The sequence below is a fragment of the Ranitomeya imitator genome, chromosome 2 (assembly GCF_032444005.1).
Source record: "Ranitomeya imitator isolate aRanImi1 chromosome 2, aRanImi1.pri, whole genome shotgun sequence".
NCBI lineage: Eukaryota > Metazoa > Chordata > Amphibia > Anura > Dendrobatidae > Ranitomeya > Ranitomeya imitator.
In genome coordinates this window covers 649,772,677-649,787,335 of record NC_091283.1, presented here as the reverse complement: position 1 = coordinate 649,787,335, position 14,659 = coordinate 649,772,677, and the positions used below count along the sequence as shown (strand labels likewise).

At 41.4% G+C, this 14,659-nt stretch overlaps 1 protein-coding gene across 2 annotated transcripts in view; it reads left to right on the top strand.

Annotated features, from left to right (window-relative positions):
* The window catches only part of LOC138667060 (oocyte zinc finger protein XlCOF7.1-like), a 69,049-nt gene that overhangs the window by 16,560 nt on the left and 37,830 nt on the right, over positions 1 to 14,659 (top strand). The window contains exons 2-4 of one of the 2 annotated variants that reach the window (XM_069755307.1): positions 8,057 to 8,184; positions 10,743 to 10,800; positions 12,968 to 14,044. In XM_069755307.1, coding sequence (XP_069611408.1) covers positions 8,057 to 8,184; positions 10,743 to 10,800; positions 12,968 to 14,044 — 1,263 coding nt within the window. The remainder of the gene's footprint in view (positions 1 to 8,056; positions 8,185 to 10,742; positions 10,801 to 12,967; positions 14,045 to 14,659) is intronic. The other variant, XM_069755308.1, reaches the window with a different exon arrangement.

The following is a 14,659-nucleotide window of genomic DNA, read 5'->3' as shown; positions in this document are numbered from 1 at the left end:
AAAATCTCGGCTTATACTCTAGTATATACGGTATATGTTTTTTTGGTTGGCGCCTGTTCACACTAGCTTGGATGTGCTGGTCTTGTTCTCTATTTGTATTAAGCCTTTTTGGACATTTGCACTCCCACTCCCAATAGCCACAGGTGATTTTAAGTACCGTAGTTAGCTGGTCCACTCCCGACCCATAAATTGTAGGCTTTTTTTGCCCAGGAGAGGTGACAAAACAGGACAGGGACCCAAATATGAAGGACGCCTTGACGTGGCAACTGGGCTCACATACATTGGCCAATTTATGCGCGAACTAACCTTCCTTTTTTCATAGCAATTTTTGCAGATAAATATTTCATGTGTACATTATGTAGCACTTATTTCCTATTTTATATGGCAGTAATGCATTTTCAATGTTCTAAAGTAATCATTCTTGGTAAATAATGGTGCAATGTTTATAGTTTTTCAACTTACTGTATATGTTTTTTTGGTTGGCGCCGGTTCACACTAGCTTGGATGTGCTGGTCTTGTTCTCTATTTGTATTAGCCCTCTGTACTGACTATAAGCAGAATAGATGCACAGCCATTCTATCACTATAGAGTGCCCCATAATGTATCAAAATTGGATGCCAGACAAGAACAGCAATACACTAGTAATGTGCACACATGAATAATACAAGATAATTTTATTGAAAAAAGACTATGCTACATAATAAAAGCAGAATAAAGTCAAGCAACATAAGACTCTATTCACACTAAGTACAGTGTATCATGCACAGAGCTAAGTTGTGCAGTACAGGCAATCAATTGGTATATTGCACACTACCCAAAAAAACATGAAACCGTAATTGAAAAGTGGACTGAAACAGCATAAACCTATGTAGAGCAAGATACAGTGCCTTGCGAAAGTATTCGGCCCCCTGGAACTTTCCAACCTTTTCCCACATATCATGCTTCAAACATAAAGATACCAAATGTACATTTTTGGTGAAGAATCAACAACAAGTGGAACACAATTGTGAAGTTGAACGAAATTTATTGGTTATTTTACATTTTTGTGGAAAATCAAAAACTGAAAAGTGGGGTGTGTAATCTTATTTGGCCCCTTTAAGTTATTACTTTGTTGCACCACCTTTTGCTGCGAATACAGCTGCAAGTCGCTTGGGGTATGTCTCTTATCAGTTTTGTACATCAAGAGACTGAAATTCTTGCCCATTCTTCCTTGACAAACAGCTGGAGCTCAGTGAGGTTTGACGGAGATCGTTTGTGAACAGCAGTTTTCAGCTCTTTCCACAGATTCTCGATTGGATTGAGGTCTGGACTTTGACTTTGGCCATTCAAACACCTGGATACGTTTATTTGTGAACCATTCCATTGTAGATTTTGCTTTGTCTGGGATCATTGTCTTGCTGGAAGACAAATCTTCGTCCCAGTCTCAGGTCTTTTGCAGAATTCCAAAGAATGGTCCTGTATTTGGCTCCATCCATCTTCCCAGCAATTTTAACCATCTTCCCTGTCCCTGCTGAAGAAAAGCAGGCTCAAACCATGATGCTGCCACCACCATGTTTGACAGTGGGGATGGTATGTTCAGGATGATGAGCTGTGTTGCCTTTAAACCAAACATATCGTTTGGCATTGTTGCCAAAAAGTTCGATTTTGGTTTCATCTGACCAGAGCACCTTCTTCCACATGTTTGGTGTGTCTCCCAGGTGGCTTGTTGCAAACTTTAAATGACACTTTTTATGGATAGCATTGAGAAATGGCTTTCTTCTTACGACTCTTCCATAAAGGACAGATTTGTGCAGTGTACGACTGATTGTTGTCCTATGGACAGACTGTCCCACCTCAGCTGTAGATCTCTGCAGTTCATCCAGAGTGATCATGAGCCTCTTGGCTGCATCTCTGATCAGTCTTCTCCTTGTTTGAGATGAAAGTTTAGAGGGACGGCCGGGTCTTGTAGAATTGCAGTGGTATGATACTCCTTCTATTTCAATATGATCGCTTGCACAGTGCTCCTTGGGATGTTTAAAGTTTTGGAAATCATTTTGTATCCAAATCCGGCTTTAAACTTCTCCACAACAGTATAACGGACCTGCCTATTGTGTTCCTCGGTCTTCATGATGCTCTCTGTGCTTTAAACAGAACCTTGAGACTATCACAGAGCAGGTGCATTTATACGGAGACTTGTTGATTACACACAGGTGGATCACATTTATCATCATTAGGCATTTAGGACAACATTGGATCATTCAGAGATCCACAATGAACTTCTGGAGTGAGTTTGCTGCACTGAAAGTAAAGGGGCTGAATAATATTGCACGCCCCACTTTTCAGTTTTTAAATTTCCACAAAAACTTAAAATAACCAATAAATTTAGTTCAACTTCACAATTGTGTTCCACTTGTTGATTCTTCACCAAAAAATTACATTTGGTATCTTTTATGTTTGAAGCATGATATGTGGGAAAAGGTTGAAAAGTTCCAAGGAGCCGAATACTTTTGCAAGACACTGTATATAGAGGATATTGATAATGCTACTTGTGGCCTGTAAGATGTAAGTATATACCAATCCATACGAATATAGTAGGAGCGCATTTAATGAAAATGTGCTCTAGGGAAGTCAGATAAATACAATATTGGGTACAAAGACCATTAATCTCCAATAACTCTTCGACATAGATGTCTTAAAGTCTCTCCAATGGTCATAATCCCCTGTATATGCTAGTAAACCAACCCCACATAAACCCATAATAAACTCATAAACCCCTGTATATGCTAGTGACCCCCCCACAGGTCAAATAGCGGTATTCGTCAGTCTCCCCGTACGACCAGGTAACTAGATAGAAAGTAAAATAATACTTTCCATGATTAAGCTGTAGGTAACAGAGATACTCACGGGGTGTCTGGTTGCAGTCTTCTACCCTGGGCGTTGCTTATGGGTGATCTTATCACTATTTCCATGGTGGATTGGCTGCTATAATTGCCTATGATGCGTTGCCCATATTGTGTTCTGCCTTATATGCTAGTGTGAATGGAGTCTGATGTTGTGTGATTTTATTCTGGTCACCAATAGTATTTTTTTTCAATAAAATTATCTTGTATTCAGGTGTGCACATTACTAGTGCATTTCTGTTTTTACCTGGAGTCCTTTGTACTGACCACGCATATATTTATACACGTAAATGAGATCCCCTCAGACATCTTTTTTTCTAACAAGACCAACTTTTCCAACCTCTCATTATATGAGAAGCCTTCTATCCCTTATAATAATCTGGTTGCCCGCCTATGAACTGACTCTAACTTCTGAATGTCCTTTATAAAATGTGGAGCCCAAAATTGGATCCCATATTCTTGATGTGACCTCACCAGTGATTTATAAAGGGGTAATAATAATATGTTGGGATCACAGGCTTTTATCTTTTTATACACCCTAAAATCTTGTTTGCTTTTGCAGCTGCCTCCTGAAATTGAGTATTGTTGCTTACTTACAACCAGAATACGCAAGTCCTTCTCAAGTTCTGTAGTCCCGAGTACACTCTTATTTAATGTATATGCAGCAATAGGATTACTCCGTCTGAGGTGCATTACTTTTACATTTATCAACATTAAACCTCATTTGCCAAGTGTTTGCCCATTCAGACATCTTATCCAGATAGTTTTGTAATATTGTAATGTCAAGGTCAGATTTTAGTATCCTACATAGTTTGGCTGACACTGACACCTAACTTTCAATCCCATCCACCAGGCCATTAATAAAAAGGTAAAAAAGAATCAGTCCTAGCACAGATCCCTGCGGTCCCCACTGCTGACTATATCCCATATAGAGAACGTACAATTTATGACAGCTCTTTGTTTCCTGTCATTTAGCCAATTTCTTACCCATCTGCATGTAGTTTCCCGTTATTGGCCAAAATCTCGCAATACATGATCCCATCCATTTCCCCCCTTACAGAAAAGCACCCCCAAAGTATGATGCTTCCCCCACCATGCTTCACGGTTGGGACGGTGTTGTACTCATTCTTCTTCCTCAAAGCACGGCGAGTGGAGTTGATATCAAAAAGTTTTATGTTGGTCTCCTCTGACCACATGACCTTATCCCATGCCTCCTATGGATCATACAGATGATCATTGGTGAACTTCAATCAGGCCTGGACATGTGGTGATGTGAGCAGGAGGACCTTGCGTGCCTTGCAGAATTTAAATCCATGACGGCATGTGTTACTAACGGTAATGTTTGAGACTGTGGGTCCAGCTCTCTTCAGGTCATTAACTAGGAGTTTGAGAGCTGTAGTGTATTTGACAATCTGCATTATGTAATTTCTTTCTGCATTTTTGCACCGTTTTTTGCCCATTGAAGTTAATGAGAAACTGCAAAAACACACTGTAACATGCTGTATTTTTTTTTGTTGAATGAATATGTACTCTAGACAAATCATACATGTACTTCACCTGAAAAATTCTGCAAAAACGTCACATGTGAACATACATTAAATCTTTTTTTCTGCAATTTTGGAGTAGAAACTATAAGTTCTGAGGAATGTTTTTGAGGATTTGGATTATTTCTCCTCAAAAATTCCGGAAAAAAACAAAAACCTGCGTGAGCTTACAAAAAAGGGTATATGCATAGAGCATCTTATAGATGTCAGTCTACCCGCTGAGTTTTTGCTACAGGAAGATAATTGCGTAAACACTGGAACTGCGACTTTGACTTGTTTTTGTTGTTTCTTTAGCTTCTTTACCGCCGGCATCTTTCTGAACTTTTTTTTAAACTACCGTATATACTCGAGTATATGCCGACCCCCCCCCTAATTTTGCCACAAAAAAATGGGAAAACTTATTGACTCGAGTATAAGCCTAGGGTGGAAAATGCAGCAGCTACCGGTGAATTTAAAAAATAAAAATAGATGCTCCATACCGTTCATTATGGCCCCATAGCTGTGCCATATAGTGCTCTGCACCGTTCATTAATGCCCCATAGATGTACCATAGAAAGGTGTGCCATATAGTGCTCTGCACCGTTCATTATTGCCCCATAGCTGTGCCATATAGTGCTCTGCACAGTTCATTATTGCCCCATAGCTGTGCCATATAGTGCTCGGCACCGTTCATTCTTGCCCCATAGCTCTGCCATATAGTGCTCTGCACCGTTCATTCTTGCCCCATAGCTGTGCCATATAGTGCTCTGCACCGTTCATTATTGCCCCATAGCTGTGCCATATAGTGCTCTGCACTGTTCATTATTGCCCCATAGCTGTGCCATATAGTGCTCTGCACCATTCATTATTGCCCCATAGATGTGCCATATAGTGCTCTGCACCGTTCATTATTGCCCCATATATGCTCCTTATAAAGCTGTGCACTGTTCATTCTTGCCCCATATATGCTCCTTATAAAGCAGTGCACCGTTCATTCTTGCCCCATATATGCTCCTTATAAAGCTGTGCACCGTTCATTCTTGCCCCATATATGCTCCTTATAAAGCTGTGCACCGTTCATTCTTGCCCCATATGTGCTCCTTATAAAGCAGTGCACCGTTCATTCTTGCCCCATATGTGCTCCTTATAAAGCAGTGCACCGTTCATTCTTGCCCCATATGTGCTCCTTATAAAGCTGTGCACCGTTCATTCTTGCCCCATATGTGCTCCTTATAAAGCAGTGCACCGTTCATTCTTGCCCCATATATGCTCCTTATAAAGCAGTGCACCGTTCATTCTTGCCCCATATATGCTCCTTATAAAGCTGTGCACCGTTCATTCTTGCCCCATATATGCTCCTTATAAAGCAGTGCACCGTTCATTCTTGCCCCATATATGCTCCTTATAAAGCAGTGCACCGTTCATTCTTGCCCCATATATGCTACTTATAAAGCAGTGCACCGTTCATTCTTGCCCCATATATGCTCCTTATAAAGCAGTGCACCGTTCATTCTTGCCCCATATATGCTCCTTATAAAGCTGTGCACCGTTCATTCTTGCCCCATATATGCTCCTTATAAAGCTGTGCACCGTTCATTCTTGCCCCATATATGCTCCTTATAAAGCAGTGCACCGTTCATTCTTGCCCCATATATGCTCCTTATAAAGCTGTGCACCGTTCATTCTTGCCCCATATATGCTCCTTATAAAGCAGTGCACCGTTCATTCTTGCCCCATATATGCTCCTTATAAAGCTGTGCACCGTTCATTCTTGCCCCATATATGCTCCTTATAAAGCAGTGCACCGTTCATTCTTGCCCCATATATGCTCCTTATAAAGCAGTGCACCGTTCATTCTTGCCCCATATATGCTCCTTATAAAGCTGTGCACCGTTCATTCTTGCCCCATATATGCTCCTTATAAAGCAGTGCACCGTTCATTCTTGCCCCATATATGCTCCTTATAAAGCTGTGCACCGTTCATTCTTGCCCCATATATGCTCCTTATAAAGCAGTGCACCGTTCATTCTTGCCCCATATATGCTCCTTATAAAGCAGTGCACCGTTCATTCTTGCCCCATATATGCTCCTTATAAAGCAGTGCACCGTTCATTCTTGCCCCATATATGCTCCTTATAAAGCAGTGCACCGTTCATTCTTGCCCCATATATGCTCCTTATAAAGCAGTGCACCGTTCATTCTTGCCCCATATATGCTCCTTATAAAGCTGTGCACCGTTCATTCTTGCCCCATATATGCTCCTTATAAAGCAGTGCACCGTTCATTCTTGCCCCATATATGCTACTTATAAAGCAGTGCACCGTTCATTCTTGCCCCATATATGCTCCTTATAAAGCAGTGCACCGTTCATTCTTGCCCCATATATGCTCCTTATAAAGCAGTGCACCGTTCATTCTTGCCCCATATATGCTCCTTATAAAGCAGTGCACCGTTCATTCTTGCCCCATATATGCTCCTTATAAAGCAGTGCACCGTTCATTCTTGCCCCATATATGCTCCTTATAAAGCTGTGCACCGTTCATTCTTGCCCCATATATGCTCCTTATAAAGCTGTGCACCGTTCATTCTTGCCCCATATATGCTCCTTATAAAGCTCTGCCATTGCTGCTGCTGCTGCAATAATTAAAAAAAAAAAGCCAGTCAGAGCGCAGAGATGCCGGGAAGACAGAGCGGCGCCGGGAAGATGGAGCGACGCCCGGCGTGTGGAACGCGGACAGGTGAATATAAAATACTTACCTAGTCCCGGCGCTCCTGACACTGCCCCTGCCTGTCACACTGTCTCCGGGTGCCGCAGCTCTTCCTGTCAGCGGTCACTGGCACCGCTCAGAGGAATGAATATGCAGCTCCACCCCTATGGGAGTGGAGTCAATATTCATTTCTCTAATGAGCGGTCCCACGTGACCGCTGACAGGAAGAGCTGCGGCACCCGAAGACCGTGTGACAGGCAGGGGCAGCGTCAGGAGCGCCAGGACTAGGTAAGTATGCCTCAGCGCCCTCTCCCCCTCACCCACCGACCCTGCCGCCCACCGTGACTCGAATATAAGCCGAGAGGGGCACTTTCAGCCCAAAAATTTGGGCTGAAAATCTCGGCTTATACTCGAGTATATACGGTGTATATAAATTAGTGCATGGCTTCCAAGTAAAAGCCACTAAAAGACATTTCAAGTAACTGTTTAGCTGCTTCATGCTTTTCAATGCCTGAAGTAGTTAAAAGAAGCTGAAAAACCCTGAACATACACACAGCAAGTGGTCTTGACATTGCAGTTCACATGTTCATTCTTTTTAGTATTTTTAAGTGCTTTTTCAGATGGATTCAAGGCGGAATCTGCCTGAAAAAAGACGTGATGTGCACATACTCTAAGAGTATTTGCATATTCTGGAGTGGTTTTTGTCATGGATTCTTAGCATAATCGGCATGTATTACATTTTCATTGTGGATTTCCCTCTATACAATGCAATGGGTGACATCCACAGAAAGAATTCACAGGCTGCTCATACACAATTTGCACTGCTTAAGGTTTCTACAGTTCAAGAATTAGACTGTGACACTCTGCTGATAATGAAGCCGCTAATCCAGAAGGGATAGCTGCAACGTGTGAGCACGCTCTAACATTCTGAATGTTTCTTTCACAGCAGGAGTGCTGGAAGCTGTTTTCTTGCTGGAGTTGCCCATGAGGGATGCACACAAATCTGCAGTTGTATTTTCAGCCAACCTGATGGTCATGAGACTACAAGGAAAGAGGACACTGTTGTGATTCCAGGTGGGTTGGAAGTGGGCATTCAATGGTATTGTTTGCTTCAGAACGTGTAATGTAAATGGTGCATCTGTGATATTAGATTCTGTATATGTATACATAGCGGGGAAAATGAGTATTTGATACACTGCCGATTTTGCACGTTTTGCCACCTACAAAGAATGGGGAGGTGTGCAATCTTTCTCATAGGAACACTTCAACTGTGAGAGACAGAATCTAAAAATAAAAACCAGAAAATCACATTGTATGATTTTTAAAATAATTAAATTGCATTTTATTGCATGAAATAAGTATTTGATCACTTAAAATCAGCATAAATTCTCGCTCTCACAAACTTGTTAGTTTTTCTGTAAGAAGCCCTCCTACTCGCACTCATTACCTGTATTAATTGCACCTGTTTGAACTTGTTACCTGTATAAAAGACTCCTGTCGTGCAACTCAATCAATCACACCCCGACCTCTCCATCATAGCCAAGACCTAAGAGAAATCTAAGATCACCATGGAAAAAAATTTAGACCTGCACAAGAGTAGGATGAGCTACAGGACAATAGACAAGCAGCTTAGTGAGAAGGCAACAACTGTTGGCACAATTATTAGAAAATGGAAGACACACAAGATGACTGTCAATCTTCATCAGTCTGGGGCTCCATGTAAGATCTCATCTCGTGAGGTAAGGATGATTCTGGGAAAGGTAAGGAATCCGCTCAGAACTATATGGGAAGACCTGGTTCCTCTGTTCATGACAGCACATGTCCAGGCCTGTTTCAAGTTCGCCAATGAACATCTGGATTATCCAGATGAGGCATGTGAGAAGGTCATGTAGTTAGATGAGACCAAAATAGAACTATTTGGTATCAACTTCACTCGCCATGTTTGGAGGAAGAAGGATGAGTACAGCTCCTAGAACACTGTCCCAACCTTGAAGCATGGTGGGGGAAACCTCATACTTTGGGAGTGCTTTCCTACAAAGGGGACAGGACGACTGCACCATATTGAAGGGAGTATGGATGTGGTCATATGTTGCGAGATTTTGGCCAACAACCTCCTTCCCTCAGTAAGAGCATTGAAGATGGGTCATGGCTGGGTTTCACAGCATGACAATTATCTGAAATACACAGCTGGGACAACTAAGGATTGACTCCATAAAAAAACATTTCAAGGTCTTAGTGTGGCCTAGCCAATCTCCTGATCTGAACCTAATAGAAAATCTTTGGAGGGAACTGAAACTCAATGTTGCTCAGCCACAGCCCCAAAACCTGAAAGATCTGGAGGAGATCTATATGGAGGAGTGGGACAACATCCCTGCTGCAGTGTGTGCAAACTTGGTCAAGAACTACAGGAAACGTCGGACCTCTGTAATTGCAAACAAAGGTTTCACTTTCTGTACTGTGATGCAGCGGTAGCACCATACGCAGTGAAACGGCAGTGACCCAAGCAAGTTCAAACAAAACGTTCCTTTAATGTGTTACTTCACACAGTCTATTAGAAATACACAATACACAGCTTTTTCTTCCAAACCAATGGAAATACATAGTACACGGCTTCTTCATACAGCCCATCAGAAATACACAATACACGGCTTTAGTTTGCAGTCCATAAACAGGCCGGACTTCCCTCTGTCCAGTTTCCCTGCCCGACCGCACGCTGGTACTAAGTCTCTTTACTCACACCGTGCACCACATGCTATCCTCTGGATTGCAGCCTGGTAAACAAAAGACAGCCCGAGACGCATGGTGTCTCTTTTGTTTCCTTTGCCCCTGTGTTGCTCCACACAGAAAGAGCTCTGCAGACAGCTGCCCTGTCTGCTTCCAAACCAACACTGACACACCTCCCCCTCTACTACAGGGCTTTTTAATCAGTCACTGCTTCACCATTCTAATCACAGCCACACCTGTGTCTGCCATACGCCCTCATGGCCTCACTACGCCTCCGTGCGCATTCTGGAGAGCTCAAACAGCGCCCCTAGCTGTAACAGGGGTCACTACCTCACAGTACCAAATATTAAGGCCTGTTCCTGTATCAAATACTTATTTCATGTAATAAAATGCTAATCAATTATGTAAAAATCATACAATGTGATTTTCTGGAATTTTTTTTTACAGATTCTGTGTATTTCACATTAGAAGTGTACCTACGGTAAAAATTACAGACCTCTCCATTATTTGTAGGTGGGAATACTATCAAAATCAGCAGTGTATCAAATACTTATTTTGCCCACTGTATAGGTGTGTGTGTATATGTAAGTGTGATATATCTATAGATATATATATATGTTTATCAGATATGTCTCGTGATAACTTTAAACTGACGTGTTATTTGCAAATTGTATAGTTATTAGCAACTATAAGTAAATTCTAAAACATTACTGTATAATAAGTAGCTGCACCAGATCATGCAACCACAGGAGCAGGGAGCCACGTGTCTATGGATGTCTCAAAAGAAAAGACAGAGATGGTTTATTGCCATCTTTGCTTTCCTGATTGCTATATGCACAGCGTTGGACATGTATTATGTATAGAATATAAGAAGCGCTAAGAGAATCTGCATATGGCCTCTTTTTCAGAAGGATCATACCTGAAAAGTGCTCAGAAAATGCTCAAAAGAATGACTGGCTTGTCAAGGTAAGGAGGCTTATTCGCCATGCAATGCTCCTCTGGGAAATATAATATGCAAATTGCCTCTTCTGAGAAAAAGAGGACTTAAACTCTGTAGCGCCACCTGTTGGAAGTAGCAATCCTACAAGTCACAATCAACCCTTCAACGAGTCGTGCAATATGACTTAGGATAAAAGCCAAATCAATATCTCAATTCGCAGACACGGTGTTTCGGGCTGTTGGCCCTCGTCAGTGCAAAGCATGAGAACTGATTTGGCTAGGTGAGAGGCTCTGGGCTGGGGTCTAAGGGGTATGTCACTTTCCATAAGGAGAAACGATACCCCTTAGACCCCAGTCCAGGAAATGTGTGATTAAGGCTGGCCATACACATTAGATGGCTGTTGGCCGATCGATTATTCGGCCAATTGAGAGCCATCTCTGCCAGCACTCCCCTACACAGGAGCACTTGTTCAGTCAAGTCCTCCTGTGTTCTCTATGAAAAAGCTGCCGGCTGACACTTCAATTGGCGACTTATCTCAAGGAGAACAATGCAATCATCAGTTCAAAATCGGATATTCCTGGTCAACATCTCTCCCAATCATCAGTCGCCGGCGCCCAATACACAAAGACAGTTGGCCGAACCTGTCAATATCCGTGAATTCAGACTACATTAGTCCGATGTGTATGGGGGCCTTGAATTGACAGCTGAATGTTATCGTTCCCATTGTCAGGTGGGTGAACTCAAAACCAGGCTGCTTGAAAAATAACACCTTCATGTCAAGGTGACAATGGTATCAACCAGGCGTTCAATTCATATCCAAAACGGATAACTTAGAATACTGCAAATTCATGGAACTTTATGTAAATAGACAAATGATTAAACGGAACCTGTCAGCAAGTTTTTGCAATTTCATCTGAGAGCAGCATAATATAGGGCAAGAAAGCCTGATTCCCCACAGATGTGTCACTTTACTACACTAAATGTAGTTTCAATACAATTAATGTTTTATTAGCAAGAGTTTACCACTACCTGACTAGGTTTTTTGTGCAGGCCAGTCAGGCTAATCTGTGTAACCATGTCCCCACCACTGATTAGCACAGCTCAGTATTTTGACCACTGCTACGTCTACTATTATCTAAATCAGAAACAAAATGAACATACACCCTGCTGTTAGTAAATAAGTAAAAGCAAAAGTGCATATAAATAACATGGGGTACTTAGTAAGCACTGTTTTTTTATTTTTAAAAAAAGGCATAAAAGCCATCCCACCAGCGTCTTAGGTTGTCTGTTTTATGGCCAGTTAATATTCCAGTTTATACTCCAGTTAATATTTCAGTTTAGTTTTAGGTTTCTGCATTTAGTGCAGGTAAGGGCACTGCCTCTCTTTCTTTGAGCTGGGCATTACGTTTATATAGCTTCCCATTTGCTGGGTATTCATATTCGACACCCGGTGCTACTCAGACCTTATTAACATTGACGTCACATTGACACAGTGTAAGGTTTTTAATACTAGAGGTTAGGACCATCACCATGTGTACGCCTTGACGCTGGTGGGGTGGATTTTACACTTTTTTTTATTATAAAATGGTGTCTACAAAGTGCCTAATGTTATGTGCACTATTTCTTTTACTTATTTACTTACAGCAGAGTATGTGTTCATTTTGTTCCTGTCTTAGATTTTGTCTGTTAAATGGCCAGTGTGAACATGCTCCTCTTTTGCATGCATACCAACTTATACTCCAGTTAATTTTTTTAGGCAATACTACTATTATATAGTAGTATACGTCACTCCATTAGAGTAGCGGTGCCCGAGTAAGGATCCAGTCTGTATATATATATACAGTAGAATATGGCACTCTGGTTGAGCAGTAGAATAGTGATCGTTTTATTTAAGCAATCCAATTACAATATATATTTGACGTTTCGGTCCTAGATTCCGGGCCTTCATCAGAAAGCAACGACTTGTCATGGATGGAGTAGTTACAGGAGAATAAGCGTGAAGGAATTGCTGCTATAGTCACACGTGCAGAGGCGACCTTTTAATCAAAACAGTATATGAGAGTTCTAAAAAGATAATTATTTTCTGGGTAATGCAGGCTTTTTCCTAGAAAAGATGGCAGCTCCTTTGCATTTTGCATAAGTAGTGCAAGATACGGTAATATGATAATTAATTTATTCCCATTCTGTTGACAGCATGCCAGCGTGTTTTGTCCATGGGTGTTGGTATCACTGGAAGAAAGATGATGATGTTATTCTCCATTATTTTCCACATGAATTTGAGCTCATTAAAAAATGGCTTCTCCACTTGAACCAGGATCTCGGTGACACAAATCAGCTGGCTGAGAAAATATCAAATTCTAAAAAAGGGTCGTACAGAATTTGCTCCAAACACTTTAGACCAGAAGATTATGTAGTGAGAGGAAGTTCAAGACTACTTAAAAAAACTTCCCTCCCCTCCATTTTTCCAAAAGCATTACCATCTTCTTGTATACGGAGAAGAAAAAAAAAGAAAAATCCTTTTTCCCACTTCAATGCAAATGTCTTTAATGAAGAGGACTTCACATTTGCCCAAAGTCTGATGTTAATGCCTGAAAGCTCATTTTTCTCCACTGATGTGACCAACTTTTTATCTGAACATTCTTACTCATCTGTACCTCGAGAAGGAACTTGTCCTTCCACTCAGACTGTTGGGACAAACACTGAATATTTCCCAGGTCAAAGACATAAAAATATCCAAACATTTCACCTCGTCCACAAGAGTAGCAAAAGAATTCAAGTGTGTAGACGCTTGTCACAGCGCAGCTTTGGGATCCAGTGTGCATTGGTTCCACTACCACCTTTACAATGTTTTACAAGTTCTGGAAATAATACCAAAAAATGCCCAAGTTTACCTGCTGATCTGGTCTATTTTCCAATCGAAGAGGAGGACAACATGGAAGAGGAGGATAACGTGGAAGAGGAGGAGGATAACGTGGAAGAGGAGGAGGATAACATAGAAGAAGTGGAAGATGATAGTAAAATGACGTTAAATTTAGACATTAGTATTGACCCAACAGAACTGAAAAATTCCAGTACTTATGGAACCATCACAGGGTCAAAGGCCAATCTGGAAACTGATTTTAGAATGTATCAAAAAGGGTCTACACTGCCAATGCATGGCAATCACCAAGAATCTTATTTTCCTCTGGCTGAGAATCACCAGTACTTGTCAACCGAGCAGCGGCGAGATGGCATGTGGCGATCACCAAATCCGGGAGCAAGGCTTTCCAGGTAGGTCATATATCCTTTGTTGTTTACATTACAGACTTTCATAATTTCCTTCACATTTGAGCTGAATTTCAGTGTGCATCTTAACAATTTTTAGGACAATTTTTAAATGGTTATTACAATTATAGCAAATTATCACCTAATCCCTTTAACATGGTGATCCCTGGAGGTACGGCCACAGGGAACCTTGGATGATCCCAAGAACAAGCTTTGAAATGAAAATGGGACTGCCAGAGATATGGTAGTTTCAATGCATTTGCTTTCACAATTCTATTCTAACGGTATTCAAAGCCTAGGCTGCGGTTATCCCGGTTGCTTGTGCACCTTCCTCTACCACACTTTTTCCTTTCACTCAACTTTCCATTAATATGCTTGGATACAGCACTCTGTGAACAGCCAGCTTCTTTAGCAATGACCTTACAAGTCTGCAGTCTTTCCCATGATTGTGGAGCCTACTGAAACAAACTAAGGGACCTATTTAAACGCTTAGGAAGCCTTTGCAGGTGTTTTCTGTTAATTATTCTAATTTACTGAGATAATGACTTTTGGGTTTTCATTGGCTGTAAGCCATAATCATCAACATTAACCCCTTCATGACCCAGCCTATTTTGACCTTAA